The sequence below is a fragment of the Papaver somniferum genome, chromosome 1 (genome assembly GCF_003573695.1).
Source record: "Papaver somniferum cultivar HN1 chromosome 1, ASM357369v1, whole genome shotgun sequence".
NCBI lineage: Eukaryota > Viridiplantae > Streptophyta > Magnoliopsida > Ranunculales > Papaveraceae > Papaver > Papaver somniferum.
This window is the reverse complement of record NC_039358.1, coordinates 71,308,032-71,332,210: the sequence shown is the minus strand read 5'-3', so window position 1 is coordinate 71,332,210 and position 24,179 is coordinate 71,308,032. Positions and strand designations below refer to the sequence as shown.

At 36.6% G+C, this 24,179-nt stretch overlaps 3 protein-coding genes across 3 annotated transcripts; 2 read left to right on the top strand and 1 right to left on the bottom strand.

Annotated features, from left to right (window-relative positions):
* Window positions 1-5,285: 5,285 nt before the first annotated feature.
* LOC113290371 (BRISC and BRCA1-A complex member 2-like) lies at window positions 5,286-10,213 on the top strand. Its single transcript, XM_026539983.1, has 13 exons — window positions 5,286-5,569; window positions 5,731-5,824; window positions 5,914-6,091; window positions 6,175-6,265; window positions 6,570-6,605; window positions 6,715-6,813; window positions 7,500-7,630; window positions 7,730-7,778; window positions 7,907-7,996; window positions 8,090-8,143; window positions 8,589-8,654; window positions 9,414-9,511; window positions 9,614-10,213. Exons 1-13 carry the CDS (start codon window positions 5,480-5,482, stop codon window positions 9,681-9,683), a joined length of 1,146 nt encoding a protein of 381 aa, XP_026395768.1. The 5' UTR covers window positions 5,286-5,479; the 3' UTR covers window positions 9,684-10,213.
* A 1,681-nt stretch (window positions 10,214-11,894) lies between these two features.
* Window positions 11,895-15,047, top strand: LOC113290361 (tubulin beta chain-like). The gene is made up of 3 exons (XM_026539973.1): window positions 11,895-12,427; window positions 13,699-13,968; window positions 14,089-15,047. The coding sequence occupies exons 1-3, from the start codon at window positions 12,031-12,033 to the stop codon at window positions 14,769-14,771; spliced, it is 1,350 nt and encodes a 449-aa protein (XP_026395758.1). The 5' UTR covers window positions 11,895-12,030; the 3' UTR covers window positions 14,772-15,047.
* Window positions 15,048-15,365: 318 nt separating this feature from the next.
* On the bottom strand, window positions 15,366-18,031 carry LOC113290355 (protein MOS2-like). Its single transcript, XM_026539964.1, has 2 exons — window positions 16,347-18,031; window positions 15,366-16,052 (listed from the first exon to the last, which is right to left on the bottom strand). The coding sequence occupies exon 1, from the start codon at window positions 17,871-17,873 to the stop codon at window positions 16,362-16,364; it is 1,512 nt and encodes a 503-aa protein (XP_026395749.1). The 5' UTR covers window positions 17,874-18,031; the 3' UTR covers window positions 15,366-16,052; window positions 16,347-16,361.
* Window positions 18,032-24,179: the final 6,148 nt, after the last annotated feature.

Sequence of the window (24,179 nt, the reverse complement as noted above, 5' to 3'; positions counted from 1 at the left end):
AGTTTGTAAAAAGAACAAAATTCACTACTTATAGACCAAGACTGAAAATATCAAAAGATATGCAATAAATCCAATTTTCGGTTTTGTCTAATTCCAATAAATATCCAACTAATATACATAAATCTCTCATGCATGACCACTCAATATTAGCTATCATACAAGTATACTTTACTAGTATATCTGTTATATATAAATATGTTTTTATTACTGGGAACATAAAGACGTATACATTCGAAAACCTTAATAAAAGATTCTCAAATATTTCGGTTTGGGATCTCACATCGATTATCAAGGAATACCTTCGAATAATTAATAAATAAAATATCAACACATGTTTAAATTACTCATTATGTTAACATCTTGAACTTTCCTAAATAGCAAACGATATTCACACAAATCTTACAATGTATATGAAACCGGTAATGCATTTTGCTATTGGGATCGGTCCTACAAGAGATTCCCAAGGTAGGGATCGGTCCTGCTATAGATCCTCAATAAGGATCGGTCCATATGAAGCAAAAATACGTCAAAATTGGTGACATATTCGTATAGTCACGTATCAATATCAAATACTTAGGGACTAATCAGTTTCGTTAACCGCTCTTCCAATCTTCCATATCAACAAGTTAATCACTGATAAGTTGAGATACAAAAGGTTCTTCCACTAAATCAAATAAACTCAACCAAGATCAAAATTACCGAAATAATAAAATATGAAATAAATATAGATCACATCTGAAATCATTGATCCTTGATCTAGTACGAGTGACCTTATATCGGAAGAGAAGGATCACGAAATAAACAAACTAGGTGATATCAAGGTTCAACTTTACCGTTGATTAATCAAATCAATAATCGAAAACTAACATAACACTACGATTATGATTTCCTGCCAATGGTACTATTAGCTGTTTCCTAATCCCAACGGTACTATTGTTCCATAGTTTCCATATCATAATGCCATAACCTAATATCATCCTTTACGAAATCAATATGATTTCTTCTTATTCTTCTTATTTTGTAGTTTTCCTTTCCTAAGTATTTAGAGTTTTTATCATCCTTTTGAAGAAGATTTTTTATAGAATTGTGGTATTTATTCTTCGCGTCTACCCCATACCAATAATTGAGCTGCTGGTAAATCTTATTATCATGAAGTTTATTAGTATTCTGCCGACAAGTTTTAATTTTCTCTGGATTTCCTGTGTATGAAGATTCCGATCAACATAAACATTGTTGTTCCATTTCCTAATTTCTTGCTTAGTGTACTTCAGTTTTGAAACCATACAAAATCAGTTGATCCTGAAGTATCTTAAGCCCAAGCTTTAGTAATAAATTATCCTCATAAGTCTTCCTTTAACCAATTTTCATATAATCTAAAAAGTTTTTTTAAATATTTCTCTGATGGATTTGTGTTTAATAAAATAGGTGCGTAATCAGATCGAAAAATAATAAGATTATTCAAATATCCTTACAAAAAATGTTATGTCATCTGAATTAGCTAGCCCTATCTATTCTTGCTTGAACAAACTTTTCATCGTTCCTATGATTACTCCAAGTATATGGAAATCCAAAAAACTTCTCATTTTGTAATTCACATTGCTGGATAATATTTCTGACCATCTTAGTAGCATAAGAAGTATTTGAGAAAAAATAATCTTTGTCTTTAGGAAAAAGAGTAATGTTCATATCTCCAATTAACACCTAGTGTAATGTTATTTTGACTAAAAAAATATCACGGACAAACACCTTAACCGCTGTTTCAAACAAAAAATAAAATTAAAAATATCACGGACAACACCTTAAGCGCCTCTCAACTGATTTTATCAATGCTCTCTCTCTCCTCTCCTATCTCTCTCACTTTTCTTATTCTTTTTCAACAAAACCATCAACATCAATCCTTCTCTGCTCAGATCTGGTCCATTTTGGACCGGATTTGAGCATAATTCTTTACTATTTTTTCTTTTTAAATTAGTTAGTGGTCTTAGCTTAGTTGTGGTATATTTTCTACCTATCTACACCGTTATGGTGGTTTTATCTACTGTTTTAGGTTTATCTTCGCTTTAATTGTTAGAGCACTGCTCGGTCGAACTCGCAAGTGTTGTTATCTCAAGCTTGTTTGTCAAGTTTAGTTGCCAAAACTATAAGTCTTGATTTCTAGTCTGCTTATAGCTAAGTCTCGGATTAGGATAGAAAGTGTAGTTGAGCATTAGACTTCACGACGTTCATCGATTGAAGACGAAGAACTACTAAGGGAAGCTTGTGAAACTTCATCAATAAAATGTATGTGGAGATTTGAACTCATCTATCACTCAAAAATATATCTACTCATCTCCTATTTGAGACAAAAGTCATATAGCTATATAGACTTCAATTATGCACATTTGATATTTCGAGCCGAGTTTAACTCGCTTACGTATTCCTCGAAATATGTGTTGGTAAGATTTCACTTTAACCAAGTTCATCTTATATTCTTGACAAAAGTCAAAAGATGATCATGTGAAAATCGCCTTGTAACATCTTACATGATTTGTTTGAGACAGTCATTTGATGTAGACTCAGAATGTTTCGTATTGATCGTTCGATCAGTTGAAAATTTCTTTGAAGCTAATAGTTTGTGTGAGACAACTATTGTCGTCTTCCAAGAATGTTTCAATGGTTGAATGAGAGTTTAAAACAATTGGATATACGCATAGTATGTGTACTTGCATATATGTAGTCCAAGCCCGGGAACCATGGTATGCATACCCGTATGCGTACTGGTTGGTTTAGTGAAAGTCCGAGAACCTTGTACGCATACCGGTACGCGTACTGGCATGAGGTTCAGGTCCATGAATTTCTGCTGAGTTTGGTGGTATGCGTTCCCGTTCGCACACTGGCGAACCCAAACTTAGTCGGGCCACTAAGGTATGCGTACCCGTTTGCATACTTGAGTGGATAATGTTCTAAAATCGATTTTTTAATGAATTAATACATTTATATAATAAGGAATGCTATCTTTTGCAAACCGTGGCTATAATGTTCATGACTTGATTCGAGTGAATCAAAATCGATTTTGCTTCAATTGTGTCTTGTATACTTCTATGAGAATATAAACAATTGAACAACTCTAGAACTATGAGTCATTTGAACTAGTTATGGTTAAGATGAATCAGGTTGATATGAAATTGTTCATATGGCTAACTTCGATTAACTATTGTTGAGCCAACAAAGGTGTACACGTTTAGGTACGGTTACCCATATCTAAATGAAGTCACTTTTCATTTGTGTGTAACAAGTTAAGTTCGATCTAACGGTTGAAATATATTAGCTTGAGTCTAATCAGGTTTTCATCTAATGTTGAATATTGAATGCTTAGTTACCAAGGTAACATTGATTGCAAACCCTTATTTGAAGACTATATAAAAGAGAACTCTAACAACTGGAAAATCTAATCCCCACACCTCCTGTGTGATACTAGTTGCCACTAGAGTCGATTCTCCTTTAACCTTAGGTTTTTCCAAAACCCTGTAGGTTAACGACTTGAAGACTTAATTAGGTTGTGAAGGCAGACCTAACTATTTTCTATGTAGTTGCATGTTCTGATCTTGTCGTTCTCTGTCGTGATTGAGTACTATCTTCTATAAGATTTTTTCGAGATTTAATCTCCGATAGGCAAGATAAAAAGAAATCACAAACATCTTTGTCTCATCCTTTGTGATTCCACAATATCTTGTTTCGCTACCATATGATTAAGATTATTGTGAGGTGATTTATAATACTAGGTTGTTCTTCGGGAATATAAATCCGGTTTATCAATTGGTTCATGTTCACCTTGATTTATCAAAAGACGGAACAAAACTCATAGGTTTATCTGTGGGAGACAGATTTATCTATTCAATAGACTTTTCTGTGTGAGACAGATTGGTTTATCGAGTCTTCGACTTTGGGTCGTAGCAACTCTTAGTTGTGGGTGAGATCAGCTAAGGGAATCAAGTGCGTAGAATCCTGCTGGGGTTCAGAGACGTAAGGAGCGCAACTGTACCTTGATCAGTGTGAGATTGGTTAGGGTTAACTACATTCCAGTCCAACTGTACCTTGATCAGTGTGAGTAGGCTAGTGTCTGTAGCGGCTTAATACAATGTGGTGTTTAAATCTGGACTAGGTCCCAGGGTTTTTCTTCATTTGCAGTTTCCTCGTTAACAAAACTTCTGGTGTCTGTGTTATTTCTTTTCCGCATTATATTTGTTTATATAATTGAAATATCACAAGTTGTGCGTAAGTTCAATCAATTGTGAATCCAACCTTTGGTTGTTGATTAAATTCATTGACACTTGGATATTGGTTTTTGATACCATCCAAGTTATTTCTTATATTCAATCGGGCTCGCAAAATTCCCATTTGTTTGATTGCAGATTGAATTGAGAAATTGAGATATAACTCTTTGATATACTTTTCTTAAGATTGAATCTGACTGTCTAGTTGATTCCCTTGAAAAAAGTATATTGGAGTTAGTCCATACAGATTGCTAAGTGAAATATTGGGTGCGGCTGTTAGACCCCCCGCTTTTTCGTTAATAACGATTCTTGGTTACTGAGTTGGATTTTAAGCTCAATAGTGATGCTCTCCAATGGGAAAATCTTCATCTTTGTCGTCTCAGGCGACATATCTTCATTATCAACTTATCCGGCGACGAAATCTTCATCGGTAATTTGTTTGACTACGGAAGTTTCATCACTAGTTATAAGAGATTTGAGCAAATCACTCCTATTTTGGGAGCACATCTTTCTAATGAAGAAAAACAAACTAAATGGTCAAAATTAATACCGAGAAAAAATATTCTTCCCCCAATTTAATCAGATCTTATTCATACTTGTATTTATCTTACTTCGATAATGTTTCTCTTGTCGTATTTCTTAGTATTGTACTTTTACGATATGTTCTTGTTACTTTTACGATATGTTCTTGTTACTTCGATAAAATGGTCCTTGTTTATCAACAAAAGAAAAAGTGATTTTATCCAATTTAGCCAATATAACTCATTGCTATTATCAGGGGTGCCAGTTTACTGGGGAGGGTACCAAGTCCTATATAAAACGAAACATTATTTTGTTTGTCCTATATGAAATTTGGTACCCTCCCAGTGAACCGATACACAGTATACTGACAATGTTGATAGAATTGTATTTTCTTTTTTTAGGGTGCCGCTGTTGAAATTTGGCGTAGTTGGGCCATAAAGGTCTGGTTGCCATGCAGACACACATGAGTCTCATCCCACGACTAGTCCTACTATTCCGAATTTCCGATACAATTATTTTTCACCAGAATAATAGAAATTTACTTTTCTTCATTTAGAGACCTCCCCAAATCTGCTCCTAAACATCACCGATACGATGATGAACAAAAAGTAAACAGTGAATCTCTTCAACTCCATAAGGATCTTCACCAGCAAAAACTTCGAAAAGAAAACTCAGAGATTCCAAGTTTCCACAGTGATTGGCTTATGGCCGTAGTTAGCAATGGTGGTACTTTGCCTCCACTGATAGCTGCCCAACTCAATTACCTCCTCACTCACTCTCCATTCTCTGTCAAAGTAAGTAATTTAAGTTTAAAAAGCTTCAATTTTTTTCATAACTTCGATCTTTTCAGTATCTCAACCATTGGCAAAACCCTAGATCGTATATGCAAAATTTGTTCCATTTTTTATATTTTTTTTTTAGGTTTAGAGCTTAAACTGGTTTTGACTTCTTGCAGGTTGATCGAATATGGTCTGGTTGTAGAAAGGGAAACCCACAGTTAGCTGATCGGTTTACTCTTCTCATACCACTCTGCCTAGATTACATCAAATGTTAGTTATCTCAATTTTACCTGATCCTATTGTTTTTTTTTTTTTTTTTTGATTTTGAGGTTTGATTAATGTCGATTAATTCGTTACAGGGGATGTTATATACAATGCACAGTACCCATTAGCTGCACCTGATATTATATTTGCTGCTGAAGATGAAAGTTTTCATCCATTTTTTGTTGCTGGTGATGCGGAAACACCTAAAAGTAGCTTGTGTGATTGGAATATCAAGGATCCTTCAAAGCTCTTGGCACTAATTCATGAACTAAGGTCGTTTGTGGTCGACAATGAACTATTTTTTGTTCTTCTGCATATATATGTGTATCTGACTCTTTAAATGGGTTGTCTTGTAGGGATATTTACATACTGTATCAGAGGAAAAGAATTGCAGAACTTGACGATGACAGATTGAAGTTCGAAATTAGCACCATTCATTCTAGGGAGGTAGGTTAAGATTCAAAATGAGATCAGTTGTCTTACCTTAGAGATTGTAATTGTCGGGCCATGCTTACAAACTATTCAGTCCCAATTTATGAACCACTTGTAGATTTTTTGTATTCTTTGCGGCCCTTTAAATCCCATGCAAAAAGAAACTGTTTTGTTTGGTTCAATATAGTACTTGTCCTGAAACTTAACTTCCGTTAACCTATCTATTCTAATTAACTGTCTAGATTTTGCTAGTACTTTAATGGGTGTCTTGAGACTTGACCAATTGATGTTAGTATTAACTTACTTGTTCATGGAACAGGGCATTGAAGTTTGTATGATTTCGGGACCTGACAAGGTAAAGATACACTAGATGATTTCTATTGCTTCTTTGGTGGCCCATGATTACATTGCTATAATTCTCTTGTAGTCTTGGTTAATTTGTTTTTCCTTGAATTTTAGTGTAGCCAGAAGAAGTTAGATTTGCTGTACCTTTGCTGGACATAGATTTAAATAAACTGGTGCATGGGTGTCCGTGGAAGCATCAGCAAATCATCTACTTACAGGTGCTTTCATGTCTTAGAATTTGTTTGTTATATGTTTGTGACCATAACCATCTACTATAAAGGATTATTGATTCGTGATAGACATCTAAAACTTTCCACCTGAGAACTCAACACCACTTATGCACGGAGGAAACCAAACTGCACATTAAGTGTGGGAATCCAGTTTCAAGATAAAACAACTCTAATTATCTCTTGCAAGCAGTAGTATTTTTATTATATAGTCTCGTTACCAGGACGAGAGTTGCAAATGTAAGTGGCATCAAGGGAGTACAGGAGTTAATACAAATCTATAATTGTCGTTCGTATAAAGATGCTTAATCTTTCCATATATCCAAAGTTTCAAACAGGATGTCTATAGTTTGAAGTTTCCCTAGAAGCAAATGCTCTGTAGGCTAATTTGGTCTTCAATTCTGTCATGGTCTTGTTAAAATTCCAAACAGCAACCGTTGCTAAGATTTCTCTCTTATGGCAAATAGGCAGTGATTGTAGACTAGAACATCCTTAACTTGTTTCTCAGGTATGATAGTTCTCTAGAACGCAGTGGCCTAGCTTATCTAATTATATGATCAAAATGATAAATCACGAAAAACTACAAATTAATGGATCAACATAACTTGAGATTTGACAATTCAAGAATGATTCTTGTTATTTTCCTATTTGGATGCTGTAATATTAGATTGGTGCAGGTTGTATTTCCTATTAGGAGAAAATATGGTCCGGCGCCTTCTGCTCCTAGAATGAAACTTGTCTCTTCCTCAGAGCTGAAAGCACTATTCTCTGTTGAAGATGTGAAGCTTCTTCCATGGTCAGAAGGAATGTAAGTACCTCATCCTAACATTATGGTTGCACCTGCTTTCCAAAAAACCACATCTGTTTTTGCTGATATTTCTTCTTGTCTTGTTTTGATCTCTCAAAGGTGCATGGCTGAATATCTGCCTACTTTAGAAGAAAATCTCAAGCTTCAGGTCTGATTATATGCTGTTCAAAGATCACCTTTTTCATCTACATTAGATGATAGATCTTCTTCTTACGACTTTATTTCAGTTCGTCACTGCTGGTTGGTCTAAAATCCTCCATGATACCTCTTTTGTAGATTGTGGATGCTGTTGCATCAGTTGGTGCTAGAAGACGCTTTATAGAGGCTTTAGCTCCAATATGTGGAAGGCCTATAGAAGCAGATCCAGTATGCATATTAAATATATCTTGATTTTGCTTAATATCTGATCGATTACCGACTATTATTTGTTTTGATTGGGTGATTGTTCTATTCCATCAGGTCTTTTGCAGAAAGGCCACACTTCTTGCTGCAACTGGGGTGTTTACATTTCTGGTACGATAGAGCTGTCACTTATGCTTGTTTAATTATGTGTATGGTTACTGATGGAAGTAGGTAATTATTTCTGAAATTGTTTTATGCAAGTAAGAGTTGCCCTAGGCATTCGTCCTTAGAAGAAACAGAAGGATTTTGATCAAATTTTGTGCCTGAAAACATTAGTATTGCTCCCTATTTCTCCTAAAACACTTTAATACTGTTTGCTTTTCTTTGTAAACGAATTCCTAAACTATAATTAGAGTTTAGAGTTTATGTTTGACATGTTTGGGAACAAACCAGCAAAACATAGATACCTTTTCTTTACCGTGGTTCTTACTTTGTAGAGTTGTATTGGGGTGAATGTCTGTAACTGATTTCCATTTTACTTTTTTGGTACTCCATTTTTGCTCTATTAAATTCATCTCCTGTACTGGAAAAGACTCCTGAAACGTTGCCACTGCAGGTGCATATCTCCATTCCGATTCAGTTTCCTAAGCAACAACCAACTCTGATGCTGCAAAGTTCACAGGTAAATTACATGTGTGATGTCGTGCTATGACCAATCTATTTCTTACAGATATATTCGTATACATGGTTTAACCAGTCTTTAAAGCTCAAATGGACCCTACAAGAGGTTTTTGGCACATGTTCTGAGGCTCAACTCAAGAATATCGTGGTCTATAAATGTCTGAGAGTGAGATTACGCCCCATAAATTGAAGCTTTTGCCTTGCACCATAAGCCCATTATGTCCTGATGCCTTGCTCATTCTATGCATTGCCCTGTTACTCCTAATAACATATTGCTATTATACGAACTGCTCGTGTGGTCGTTTAGAAACACTCTGCTAGGACGCAGTTAGAAGTAAAACCAGTGACAAAAAAAGGTTGAGGAAGGACTTGTTCTGCGCTTTAGGCACATTATCAATTTATCAGTGAGATTCTCTATTTGGTTCTCACCCAATTGTTTCTAAACAGTGATCCTCTGTGAGTTGCAGGAGGGAAAATTAACACATAGGCTTGTAGGCATCTGCCAAATTTCCTTAGGTTAGTCTGGGTTAAGTACTTCAGTATTGTGAAAGAATCAGCCTATGTAACAGGATGATGCTTGCTGGCATGTGTTTAGATTAAGTTTCTAGTTGTTAACTAGTTTGCGATTTGCTGAATGGCTCACTCCTGCCCTTCCTAAGATGGTGTCTTCAGTTTTAAGTGCATGTTATGTTGCCTCATTAGCAAGTTATTTCTAATATTATTTATGAGGTTATTCACTATTTCATGTTCTATATTATAGCACTTCAACGCCCAAGGAACACCAGTAGCGTCACCTCCTTTGGTTGATTGTCCATGGAGCCCAAGATGGGATGCATCACAAATGGCTGAGCGAATCTTGTAAGTAAATCTAGCACCTCTAATTTCTGAAGCTCGATTCAACATTTTGTCTATCTGCATTGTGCACTACAAAATAGAAACTTAAGTTTGTGTGGATGGCAGTGAGTTTCTGGCGGAAGAAGGCTTGACTTTCAAGAAGTACTGCAACGACATCCTAGTTCAACATCATTAGTTGTTGCAGTGTTGAGGTAATCATTGTTTCATATCAACCGTAAGCTATTGTATTTTATTTTTTTTAAACTCATTGTTCCTCTATTTGGCTTGGGACATATGCGTCCTTCCATCCTGTAATATTGTAGTTCATCTTGTGCACTTCAGTACCCTAAAAATATTGTTCTCACAGCTAAGCTTTGTTTTCAATGTTTTCCAAATGGAAAGCAAAAGAGATAAGCTAAGTAGAGAAACATTCAACGTTGAAACCTTCAGCAGTTAATATCAAAGGACTGCAGTTGAAAAATGCTGAACGGGTTGTAGAAATTTTGTACGAGTAGTTGGGTTAGGATGCTGACATGTAAGATTAGCCTTAGTCTAGAGCGACAAACTTAAACCTGTTTTGTCAAAATATTATATGCCGAAATGGCAACACAGGATCTGTGCTTTGTTGCTTTTGTCTGAATATTTGTGCTGATTGATTCCTAATCATGTCAAAATCAGCATCTACTCTTTCTTCTATTAAATTCAACTGCATCAAACTTTACACTAGAGAATGCTATTGTTATTGTATACCACATTTAGAAACAGCCCCTACAGTGCTTGTACCTCCTTTATGTGGGCTCTCAAGAAGACAAATCATTATCTACATTATCCTTGCCAAAATTCACTATTTGAATCATATCTGTGTGAACCGACCTTGATAGCTGGCCATTCAAACCTCAAAACTAAGGTTTTCACCTTTATCAATTTCCATCACCAGAAAAAGCAGTGGAAATTTGCATCCTTAAACAGTTCAAGCAGTGTAACATTTTGGAAGTGAAAATAATATTCTTCTTTTGTTGCATTATTTAGATGGTGTGTTATTGTTATATATATAGTATTGAGTGATGGCACATTGGCATTTTCTTATTAGTGGGGCTCTTAGAAAGATTTGCAAGATCATTCTAAGAATAAGATATCATACCTAGACATAGTGATCTTGACTATCCAACCCCATTGTGTTCCCATTTCACTATCAGTTGCTGAAAAATAAATAATTGGAAACAGCAATGGCACTAAATGCAGTTAGACTCTCTTATCTACATGAAATCTTAGCAGCAACCTGGTGAATACGATACTTTTGGATGTAAAGCGTTGGTAATTTTCGTAAAAATTCATTACTGCAAAACTTCTGGCAACAGTCCCTGATAGACAATGAACCAGTGTGGTGCTACTAGCTTACTAGTTACTGTTTTATAACTAGTAACTACTTGAAGCATCCACGAAATAAACCAAAATTTGCATTTGCTAAATACATCCGGGCTGTGATGTGCGTCCAGACAATGAGGCACACCTTCAAACGCCACCTTGGTCTCGACTCGAGCAGAGCAAGAGTGCAAATCAGAACAGTGCCTCCTTGCCAGGCCCACCTGCAAACCAAATGCAATGTCTGAGTGCTCTCTTTTAAAACCTATTTTGAGTCATACCGTGATTTTTCGAGGCATACTCAAACTTTCAGCCGAACCTAGGAAAAAACCCTAGGTTCGGCTGATAATTTAAAGGTTCGGTTAGATAACTTTCAGCCGAATGTATGCCTCAAAACAGGTTTCCTCTTTTAATTGCCTTCGATTGGTAGCCTCTCAGTGATGTGTGCTTTGCCCAAATGCCAAAGCTATGTGGCTTAGTTTTTCAGAAGCTTTACTTTTCTGTTTCCAGTTTGGACTGTTGGAAAATACTGATCGCTGAACGATTTTACTGTTCATTCTCAGTCATTTCAGTTCACATTATTGAAGGCAATTTCTGTCTTTTATCGACGCTAGTATATCAACACTGTAGACCCTAATTGCATCATTTTACAATTATTTATTCGCAATTATTAAATGAATATCTCGACAGTTTTACGGTGACAAGGGTGATTTTATATCACAAAAAATAAAAGAAAAAAAAACATCCACAAAACACTTAACTAGACACTACCCCATACTTAAGGAAGTTACACCTCTGCGCTCATCCGTCGATTGACCTATAACCTCACAAAACAATATAATCCTACAGTCGATCAGTTACACCACATAACAAAACAAAACACCTGCGTCTTATATTATCACTCCCATGCACTCAAGATCCAGATCCAATCCGAAAACGGTGTAACCATGATGTAAAATAACTAACCCCTAAATAATAACTAATCAGAGTACTGGGGTTGGAATTTCGCTGGAAAAAGTTGGAACGTCCATATATTCCCGCGCAGTAACCAATTCCAAAATATCTCCTTCTTCATCCTCCTCCTCCTCATCCCTCTCTCTCTTTCTTTCTCTTATATAACCATCGTAACTTCTTCTTCTAAATCAAAGAGAGAAAGAGATTTCAGAAAAAATCGATCGAAAATGAGAGAGATTCTACATGTACAAGGAGGACAATGTGGGAATCAAATCGGAGCAAAATTCTGGGAAGTGATATGTGATGAACATGGTATAGATCCAACAGGAAGGTTTAAAGGAGGAGTATCAGATCTACAATTAGAAAGGATTAATGTGTATTATAACGAAGCATCAGGTGGGAGATATGTACCGAGAGCTGTTCTTATGGATCTTGAACCTGGTACTATGGATAGTATTAGATCTGGTCAATTTGGTCAGATCTTTCGTCCTGATAATTTTGTGTTTGGACAATCTGGTGCTGGTAATAATTGGGCGAAAGGTCATTATACTGAAGGTGCTGAGTTGATTGATTCGGTTCTTGATGTTGTTAGAAAAGAGGCGGAGAATTGTGATTGTCTTCAAGGTAATTTTGCATTTCTATTCTCTTTTAACCATTTATTGTTATTTCTGAGTTTTTTTTTCCTGTAATTTAATGTCGGTGGCTCATATTTTCGTTAGTGATTTTTGATTTTCAATATTGTTTGTGGTGAATCGCACTGTTCGATGGTGATATATGATTCTCTTAGTGTGAATTTTCTCTTTAGTTTATTTTTCTGTCTGTTGATTATTAGATTTGCAATTTAGCTGATGAAAAATGAATTGATTTCTCTCATTTACATGAACTGTATGAGAAATTGGTTGAATGAACTGATATCATGTGAATGAATTCTTATACATGAATCAATTGTCAAGATCCTGATATATTATTATTTGTTACGTTCTTCTGTATTTTAGATGTTTAGTTGAAGTTTTTCTGTGTATAAAGTTGATTTAAGTGGCGAGATCTGCGTTTTAAGTGAATGTTGCAAGTGTAACTAGTTTTGATCTCTCATGGAATGTCCAATGCATTTTGTTTTTGAGATTTTTGGTGGTTTTTCTTATGCATTTCTTTTCTATTTTACTTTTGAGCTGCATGTTTTTTGATTGGTGTTATGGTGTGTGTAGTTAATTAGGCTAAGGTGATAATTGAAGTGGCAATTGAGACACCTTTAGGCTTTAGCATGATAACTGTTGTCGAATTCATCATTCAGATCAGTTTACTTACAAGATCTGGATTCAAACTTTTGTTACATCTGCTGTTCCTTTGTATTTTGTCACTACTGAAAAACGATGTTAATGTATTCCATCTCTGGAAATTGAAAATGACAAGGACATGATGCAGTACTATTATAAAATGTGTTCATAAGTAACTGAATATTGTCTTACTTCTGGTAATAATACCTTTTTAAACCCTTTTATGCTGCTCAAGGAATCAAACTAATGAGTCTTGATTGTTACTACCTGAAATTGGATTATGTTTTTTTTATCTTTTAAGATGGGTTAGACTAGATTTATTGATTGAACGTGAATACCTATCCTTCTCACAAACTCATTTCGGGACTTGGTGTTTTTCTTCTTCTTTTTGTTGCAAATGTTTCATTATTGCTACTCTCTGGTGAAAAGAATCAATTGCTTAAAAATTTCATGGGATGCTGATCTTTTTCGTTAGTTATTGTTAATTTGTGTCAGGTTCTCAAGTCTATTAGGTATCTTTTTTCCTTACAAAAAATGCCATTGCATAGTGCAAAAATCATGATCTTTTAAGTATTTCATGGTTGCTGATCTTTTTGATTTGTTACTCCTGGTTGATACTAGGTTTTCAAGTATGTCACTCCCTTGGAGGTGGAACTGGGTCTGGTATGGGAACCCTTCTAATATCGAAGATGAGAGAAGAATACCCAGATAGAATGATGCTGACATTCTCAGTTTTCCCTTCTCCTAAGGTGTCAGACACTGTTGTGGAGCCATACAATGCCACTCTATCAGTCCACCAACTTGTGGAGAATGCCGATGAATGCATGGTCCTGGATAATGAGGCTCTGTATGACATCTGCTTCAGGACCTTAAAGCTGAGCACTCCCAGCTGTAAGTATTTGATTTAGTAGAATAACTTAAGTTTAATGTCCTTGACGTCGAGTATATATATCTGATATCTATGAATAACAAAAACCTTGACATAAACCACATCTTTCTGTAAAAATACAGTTGGAGATCTTAACCATCTCATCTCAGCAACCATGAGTGGTGTCACTTGCTGCCTACGTTTCCCAGGACAGCTGAACTCTGATCTAAGAAAGTTGGCTGTGAACCTTATCCCATTCCCTCGTCTCCATTTCTTCATGGTCGGATTTGCTCCACTCACCTCCCGTGGGTCTCAGCAATACATCTCTCTTACTGTTCCTGAGCTGACCCAGCAGATGTGGGACTCCAAAAACATGATGTGTGCTGCAGATCCTCGTCATGGTCGTTATCTCACAGCCTCTGCCATGTTCAGAGGAAAAATGAGCACTAAGGAGGTCGATGAACAGATGATAAACGTGCAGAACAAGAACTCATCCTACTTTGTTGAGTGGATCCCAAACAATGTGAAGTCGAGTGTATGTGACATCCCACCCACTGGACTGCAGATGGCTTCAACTTTCATTGGAAACTCTACATCGATCCAGGAGATGTTCAGAAGAGTGAGTGAGCAGTTCACAGCTATGTTCAGGCGCAAAGCTTTCTTGCATTGGTACACTGGGGAAGGAATGGATGAAATGGAATTTACAGAGGCTGAAAGCAACATGAATGATCTTGTGTCAGAGTACCAACAATACCAGGATGCCACTGTTGAGGAGGACGAGGAGGGTGAATATGAGGAAGGAGTGGAAGACAACTATGAGAACTGAAGAAGTTGAACATATAAATACTAGTTGAGTATTAGTAGTAAACCAACCATTTCCTATTTCAGAACCAGTAGAAATTATATTCATGTGAGGGTGAGAAGCTGAGGTATTACTTTTATGTTAACTACTATGTTGCTGTCAAAGTATTATTTTTTCCTTTCCTTGTTAGTTCATTATTTCATTTCTTGTTCTGTTTTTACTCTTGTAAGTGAATCTGTATGCTGTACTGCTGTTGGTCTTCATGGAAGTGAATAAATGATTGGTTGTATCCTGTGTAAATTTTATATTTTTTTTTTTGGTGTTGGAAGCAATTTTGTATCCTTCGTCCATTATACTCGTTGCTCCCTTGCAAAACCTGAGAGTGAATAACCTACTTCTACTTCTACAAATCTTGCCACCCAAAGCCAAATTTCGTTCTCTTAATTGAATTCGTATGCTGCTGGTCTTCCTAGAGGTGAATGAACAAATGAGTTGTTGTATCCTAGAAGTGAATAAATGAGTTGTATCCTGAAAATTCTATATTCTGCACGTTTGGCCTACTCTATGTTGGTGGAGGTGGAGTTTGCAATCGGTTTTTGTTTGTTGTGAGTTTTGATATTTTACTTTCTGAAGTTCTTCTTTATTAAAAGAAAAATCATTACGCTAAAATTACATCCCAAAGAGCTGATAACTCCCTAAAAAGTGATTGAATTGAATCAGCCAGGTCCATAAACCCCAGAGATATAACAATGCCTTCAACTTCGTTTATGAAACTGTTAAGATCTCTGCCCCTGCCATTTGCCATTTACGACAGTGTTAAGATCTCTGCCCCTGCCATTTGCCAGACCTTGCTTCCTTCCCTCCATAATGTCCAACAACTGGCGAATAGTAGTGTTGGCCAGATTTGAAGACCCGTGAATTTTTCTTTAGGGTCATTCCAAGCTTCGGGCTGATCTCGCAAAGAGTTTGGATAGTTCCAATTTACCTTCTAACTGCTTACGAAATAATCCCATATTTTCCTTGTATGACTGCAATGTAGTAATAGATGATCAATAGTTTCTTGGTGAGTAGAACAAACGCAGCAATTAGTGTTGGTGAGTCCACACCCCCTTTGGTTGAGATTTCCACCGTTGGGATTGCATTTTGGACTGCTAACCACATGAAGAATTGGATTTTGAAGGGTACATTCTTTGTCCAGATGCATTTGTTATAGCATTCTGAGAAGGATGTTTCCCTGTTGCTGACCAATTCATCCTCACCTTCATCAAGAGTTGGAAGCAGTCCTTAGAGAAATCGGCATTTCCCCTGTATAGTTCGAGATTAGAAACAACTAGATCCCTTAAATGATAGTTCAAAGAAAAGAAACAGAAAACAAAAGGGTATGCAATTATTCATCTAAAATAAGATATCTTCAGGTAAAAAACTAATCAGTTTCACAACAAGCACATAGCGTTCAAAAATAAAAAGACCAGTTACACAATCTGAAAGACTGATGCTAGTTTGCAAAGAGAAGAATAAACAAACACAGGAGATCAGTAACATCATCAATATAGATCCTTTTTTAATATATAATGGGTAATAAAATTGCATGATGCACACCTTGGTCAAGGAAGATCAATATCCTAAATGACTCGGATCTCCAATGTACTCTGCAATTTGTTCAAGGCGAACATTGAGTAACTCGTGATTATCTGCATCTCGAACAACACCAGTTTCTTTCTCTGTATCCCTTTCCATAAGATTCCCAAAGACCCCCTTGTGTCTTCCATAAAGAATTAAAACTGGACCCCCACGCCTTGGAATCACTGTCTCAAGGATGTCCTGCTTCACACCCTGAATAACCTCTTTGCTATCGTCCATTGCAATATCACATACATTTCGGTCAACAACATCAACTATTTCTCCCTTCTTCAGATACAGTTTCCCTCCTTTAAATTTCTTGCAGACTACTCTAACTCTAATGTGACTAATCAGCCAAGACGGTTCATCCCTCTCTTTTCCTCTCTGGCTCAATTCACTATTATCATGTTTGGCTGCATTTCGTGTTTCTCCTTCAGTTTTCCTCTTTTTCACCTCCCTAGTATCGCTACTTCCCAAATCCCTTATTTCTCTACCTCCATTACTCGAGGAATCCCTCCTCCTGTCATCACGTCTTTTATCATCTTTTGGTCCCCGAGTCTTCGACTCTTGCAACTTCTTTAAACAATTTTCCTCTTCCAATGAACCCAACTCTGCAACTTCAGCTTCTCTCACCGTAACTTCTGTTTCACTCCTTAATAGCATCAAAATAACCCTAGTAGATTCAGAATCATCTAATATCTTAACAACCTTTCCCTTCAAACCCACATGCCTCCCATTAACAACCCTAACAATTCTGCCCACGAAAATTCCTTTGGGTTCTGCTGCTACGAGCTTCTCATCGATACCAACAACATGTCGAGTCCGTCCATCTTTGCCTTTGGGAGCAACAAGCAGAGGACGCCCGTTTTTCTTCTTATCATTAATTTCAGGTTCATAACCTAACCCTTCTCTTCCAGCTCTTCTCACATATTGAACAACTTGAACATCTTCCTTTGCGTTCTTTCCAATCCCTTGTCCTTTCTTCCACCCATACCCAGCAAGTAAAGCCTCACCATAACCCTCAACAGGGCAATCGATAAACTCATCAAATCCACGATCCTCAGGCAAATTCTCCATATCCTCTTTATATTTCTTCAGCATCAAATTTTCAATAGAACTAGTAACGACACCTCCAGATTTAGCACCATTATCCTCAACCATAACATCACCGTTTTCATCATCCTCCTTTTTTCTTAGAGTTAATCCATATTTGAAACCCTGATCTCCAACTTCAGCTGTAGTTGGAGCTGCTTCTAGTTCGAACCGAGTTTCAGGATCATCAGTAGCAGAAGCTTTTGTCAGACTTTCAAGATTTTTCATCTTATTTGTACGTTTCCATGAGTTTTCCAGTGGAGGGATAATGGTTTTGTTTCGTTTATCATCTATGGGTTTTGTTGGATCAAATTCAGTAACAAACTCGTGTCTGGTATCATTTGATTTCTCTGCTTCTTGATTAAATCTAGGTTTAGGGTTTGATTTGGAATTGAGAGAAAACGAGAGTTTCATGATTGTTTTTGAAACTAGAGATTTCTACTAATTGAATTGAACAGAAGGAAATTAGGGTTCTAAAAAATACCTGAAATATGAGTCGAGGAGAGGATAGATTGGGCGATGAGCCGTAATGGGGCACCGTCTTTGCTCGAAAGGAGAGACTTTTAGGAAAGTATAGTTTGAGATTTATAAAGGCGAGAAATTTCACTAACTTGTCGGTTCTAGATATCCCAAATACAGAAACCAGTAATTTTTTCTTTTTTTCTTTTTTAGAGTATTAAATGTTTTTTTTTTTATTAAGATTACATCTTTAACTAATTGGAAGCCTAACAAGCTAAGCTCCAAATAACGTATTACTACATAAGTTGAACAGGTTGCTGTGCTAGTCTACCAGCGAGCCTCATGAAGAACTAAGCCCAGAGAGCCGAAGTGGATAGTGTGGCTAAAGTCGTCGCAAGGGGGGCAAGCTAACTCTACCGTTCATGTCAAACTCTTGTAATTTTGCGCCATCTGAGACTTGAACCTGGGACCTCTTGGAGCGCATGAACTTCCGTGAAGCGCATGAAACCAGCTGATCTACAAGCCGGTCTTTAAATTAAGCCCAACAAGTTAAGCTCCAACTGTGTGCTATTACATTATTTGAAAAGGTTGTTGTGCTAGCCTACCAGCGAGCCTCATGAGGAACTAACCAAGAGAGCCGAAGCGGCGAATAGAGGAGCTGATTATGTCGCAAGGGGGCAAGCTAACTCTACCTTTCATGTCAAATTGGAGCAAAATTTTGGAAGTGCCATCTGATAACATGGTATGTATACATTTGATATTGATAAAAATGATAATCTTCTTTGCCAAACCGTTGGGTAGTTTCCTTGACTTTGTTTCGCCTCCACAACATTTTTACGAAAATGATTTCTGACTCCCAGAATCCCTACTCCTATTGCTCCCAACATTAGGTGGCGTACACGTTGGATTTTATTTCAATTGATTTGTTACAGTATCTCATAAATATATCAGCCAATAAAACCGGAAGTAAAAGAACTGTCGTTAGGTTTCTGTTCATTCTTTTAGCCGTCAATTAGGTTTAAAGGCTAAGATGCAACATTTGCCAAGCTCACTTTTAGCATATGCCAAATGCAACTCCATCCATTCCAAATTTTTCGAATGATAATGTTATATTAAAGAAAATAATAGGCCAGGCCAATTATAAATATACCAAAATTGGTATTGAATACAGAAACACTACAAAGCAATACAGACTGAAACCAAAGCAAGCTACATAACTAGATTACATACATGAACTGAAACAGAAGTCGCAACTCCATGAAAACAGAACCACTGAATTACTTCCTAACTGACTACGTCGCTTAACTATTACAGACTGCAGAATAACATAATCACCTGTAATACGATGCATTTCCAAAAATTGGTTTATCCTAGGTGTGCGCCACCTAATGTTGGGAGCAATAGGATTAGGGTTTCTGGGAGTCACAAATCATTTTCGACATTTTAATGTAGCAAAAAAGTGTATAAGTTGAAATTAATAGATTCATAAAAGCGCTAGCAAAATCAGAAAACAATAACTAAGAAACAATCAATTTAATAGATAGAAATCATCTAGATATCCTACATCACATTTGTTTTTAATGCTGCTCATGGGACCTCTCATTTGGAGCTCTGCGAAAATCAGACAAGGTTTTGTGTCTATTCGCCTCGTCTACTACATTTGCTTAGTAGGATAGTACATGAAGGCACAACTTTTATTTTGCGACTTTAGCATCTAGAGAGATGCAAGTGTCAGTACAACACTGAATCACTTACGTTATAGGGAGAAACTTGATATTTTTCATCTACAAGCTGGCATTTCAATTCATATAAATAACAACTGTGATGTGCTTTCCTCGTTTAGTAACTTCTCATATTTTCACTTTTTGAAAATGCCCATATTAGATTATAGTGACATCATGGTTATATATCTCTTGAACGCAAATGCCCCTCGTAAATTTAGTAACCTAATCCCCATAAGCTTACTTTATGCAATTGTACAACTCTTTCAGATTTTCAAAATTCTTCTATAATCTTGATTTTTGTTTGGTTCTAAATAAATTTATTTTAATTCTTATCTTTATTGGCTTCTCAGTTTATTTCCCCCGCTACTCATTTGGAGTTTTCTCATCTTTTATTCAACAATGTTCATCATTTATGATTTTAAAAATTATTTAGTTTGGAAAAATCAATTTACAAATGTTCATTCCATTACAAATCTTCTTGCGTTCCTAGATGATTCTGTCAGACGACCTAAAAAATTCCATCATGCTACTGATGGAATAAATCCAAGCTTTATTAGATTTGAGTGTCTTGATAAGTTTGTCATGGGTTGTATTACTTGAACCTTGTGTGATTCTTCACAAACTGCTGATTTTGGGATGCATTCTGCTCTAGAAATATGGAACTACTTGAGTAACTTTATGGAGGTTTCTCAAGAAAATCTATGTTGAAAAATTAAATTCAAAGTATTAAGAAGATTTTTCTTTCTACGATCGATTATATTCTTCAGAATCAAATGATTTCTGATCAACTAGATTTTATAAGAGATAATGTTTCAGATATGGTTATGTAGACTCTAATTGGTTTGAGTATTGATTTCTATCTTTCTATAATTATGGCTCACGATCAAAATATTCCTTCTACGTTTGCTGGTCGTCAATCTCGAGTATTGAATCATGAGCAGTGGGTTGTCGGTAGACAAGATTCTACAGGCGTTGGATCATTTCTTGATGCTTCCAATTCAGTTGCTTTTTATACCAAAAGGTCAAGATATTCACATTCTAAACGTTCTTTTAAATCCACACCTCCTAGAATGTCAGAACCTATGACTAAGTCTAATTGTGACAAAGGTTATGGATATGTTAAATCTCCAAATGAAAAAGGTTCTATTTTGTTTTCTTTATTATTCGTCAGTTCAATGTCAAATTTGTAAGAGAATAAGTCACTCTGATGTTAGGTGTTCTTATTGATATACTTCTTCTAATATTCATAACCAACTACAGTTGAAAAAGATGTTTTTGGCTTTTACTTTGTGAAGAATCATCTATTGAGGAGGAGAATTATATTGATTCTCCATAACAAGAATATGTTACTTTGTTGGAATCCTTGCACATTTTGCAGCTTTTACTTCACATCATGCACGTGACTATTGATGAGTGCCAAATATTGTATATATCTATCCCTTTTTGTTGGCATTTAACTCATCTTTTATGCATTAATTCTACATTTTATCCCATATTCTGTATTTTCATTGTTTTCAAGAATAAATATTTTTATTAATTAATTTTGCATTTTTAGGTAATAAATAAAGTTTGGATGAATCGCGGAGCGAAAAGAGCAGAAAAGTAGTGAAAAGCCGGGAGAAATCACGCAAGGAAGCCGCGAAGAATGGTGCGCACAACCTCATTTTCTATAACCAAAACCGCCTCCATCTTCAGCCGTCGGATTGGATCCATCTCATCATCCGATGGTCGCTCCTTCATCGCGCATCAAAATCTGAAGCTCCTGCAAAACACCATAGTGCCTAAATTCCAAGCCTTCAGATTAGATCATATTTAGATCCTACGGTCGCTTCTCTGCCTGTTCATCAAATATCGATACTTCCGGTTAACACTACAACACCTAAACTCGATCTTCACCGTTGATTTTGTTGTATCAAAGCATCCGACGGTCGCTACCAGACTCTTCAGGGATCACCGTCCGATTCACCTACCAGCTTCGCATCCAGTGACTCAGATTCGCCAACATCGAAATTTGATATCCCGCCTCACACACTAGCAACCTATACCTATACCCTAAACTCGACCCATTCTTCTCCTCTTTCTTTCTTCTTCTTCCCCACTCCTCTGCAGAAACCACCGTACACCACCACCTTCTCCACCTCTGTCACCACCTGCTCCGCCACCAACTCTCTGTCACCACGTCCATCAAAGTAACCAATACCATCAGTTTCCCTTCTCCTTAGCCACCTATTTTCTCAATTTCTGCACGTTCTCTATCAGAAACCCTAGCGTGCAAAATTGGTAAATTAGGTCGAAAGTGAGGAGCAATTGAAGACATGGAGAGGTAGAGGAGGACAAATAGAAGGATGGGTCGACGTGATGGAGCTGTTATTTCAAGGAATTAGGTGAGTTTCACCAAACCCTAGTTCTACTGTTTTGGGGGAAAATTGGGGGAAAACCCTAAATGTGTCTGTGGGTATAAATAGAGAATGGGTGTGGTGTAGAAAGGTATGCTTGGAATAGCCAGCATCCAGGACTTTCATGTCCTGTTAATGTTTTTAATTTCAGTTCAATTTCATTTATGTTCATGTTTACTATGTTCTGTTAATGTTAATGTTAATCCTGTTGTTCCCTGTTAGTGTTAATTTATCATGTTAGGTTAAAGTTGTTCCTGTTAATGTTAATCCTGTTAGTGTTTACCCTGTTAATGTGCTTGTTTTGATGCATTGTGTTGATAAGTTCCTTTGATTGCTTTTTCCTTTGTTAATGTTCCTGTTATGTTTAATTCACTGTTAGTTTGATGGAATGCTAGGCTAGATACCTTTGAAGCATTGAACTGATTGTGTAATGGAAGAAATCAGTGCTCATAGCAAGCTGATTATCTTGCCATTCCTTTTGTATGCTTAGGTTGCACTGATTTGATTGAGTAGTGGGGAGAAACTAGTGCTCACTAGTGACAATGAGCAAGCTAGTTCTCTTCCCACTCTAGAAGAATGCCTTAGCTTTGCTCTGTTAGCTTCTCCACATCCTTGCCCTTGGCCTTAGGCCTTGGTTTGTTTTGTTATCTTTCTTTGCTGTCTAGTATTCGCTTTGTTTAGTTCTTGCATTGTTCTCTGCTTGTTTTCTTTATTGTCTTCACTGTTTTGTTCACTGCCATCTTTTTCACTTGCCTTGCACTGCTGCTGTGCACTTGCCTTGCTGCATTGCACTGCTGCATTGTGCTGCCTTTTCTTCCCCTGTTGCTACTTCTTTTCCTGTTAACTGCCTTTCCTTCTTCTTGGCCTTGTGCTGTTGTGCACTGCTTGTGCAGCTGCTGCATTGCCTTCTCTGCCACTTCTGCTGCTGTTGCTGTTGCTTTTGCCCTGCAGCTGCTGTGCAGTCTTAATTGCTTATGCTGCTACTGTTTTCTGCTGCTTGCTGCATTCATTGCTTATGCTGCTACTGTTTTCTGCTGTTTTCTTCCTCTTGCCTTTCCAAAGCCCATTGAGCCCAAAAGCCCAAAACAAGGTTTAAGACTCAAAGCCCAATTCAATCAACTGTGGGCTTAATCAAAAGCCTAAGTTTAAGGCCAAAGCCCATTTACACTTCAAAGATAACTGAGCCCAAGCTCAGTTCATTTTATTGTTATCAAACCCATTAGTACTCAAAGCCCAATTTAAGCCAAAAGGCTTCATAGCCCAATAGCAATTTAGGAACCCAATTAGCTAGAAACACTCCAAACACTCCCGATCTCTGTGGATCGACCCGTACTTGCACGAGTTACAACCGACGACCGTGCACTTGCGGTATTACTGTAGGCCCGCGTTTTTATTGCGCTTAATTTTATACACTTCTCCGGGCCCACCAAGTTTTTGGCCGGGGATAATTTTTAGGACCTTTTACAAGCCTACCAAGTTTTTGGCGCCGCTGCCGGGGATTGGTGCTGTGTTTTTCTTGTTGTTTTATTAGCTATTTTTGCATTTCACTGCATAGCATTTGCATCTGCATCTGCTTCACTTCAATTGCTGTTGGACCTGCTGTTCTGAACCTGTTTTTCCTCTGCTGGGACGCCACCAAGGAAAAGAACCAAAACCCAACTGGGTTTTTGCAACAATATCAGAGCAGCTGGGCTGTGCTTCAAAGGTAAGCCTAAACCCATTAAGAGAACCCAACCTGTGGGCTTCCATTTTTAATCTGTGGGCTTGTAATAATTTTTTTTTATTTTAATTTTATTTCTTTCTTTATTTGGGATTGTAATAATTTTAGTTTTATTTTTATTTTTTTATTTTTTTTGTGGGTTTGTAATAATTAGTTTTATTTTATTTTTTTTTTATTTGGGCTTGTAATTTAGTTGTTTGTTAGGTTTGTAGTTTCTTTTAAACTAAAATTTGGGCTTCAAAACCCAACACAAAAAAAATAAATAAATAAATAAATAAATAAATAATTGCTCCTAATTTCAAAAACCAAAATTTTTCTCCCTCCTTAAAAACCAAATGTTTTTCATTCCCATCAAAACCAAAATTTTCCCATAAAAAAACCAAATTTTGAAAACCCATTAAAACCAAATTTTTTTTAAAAT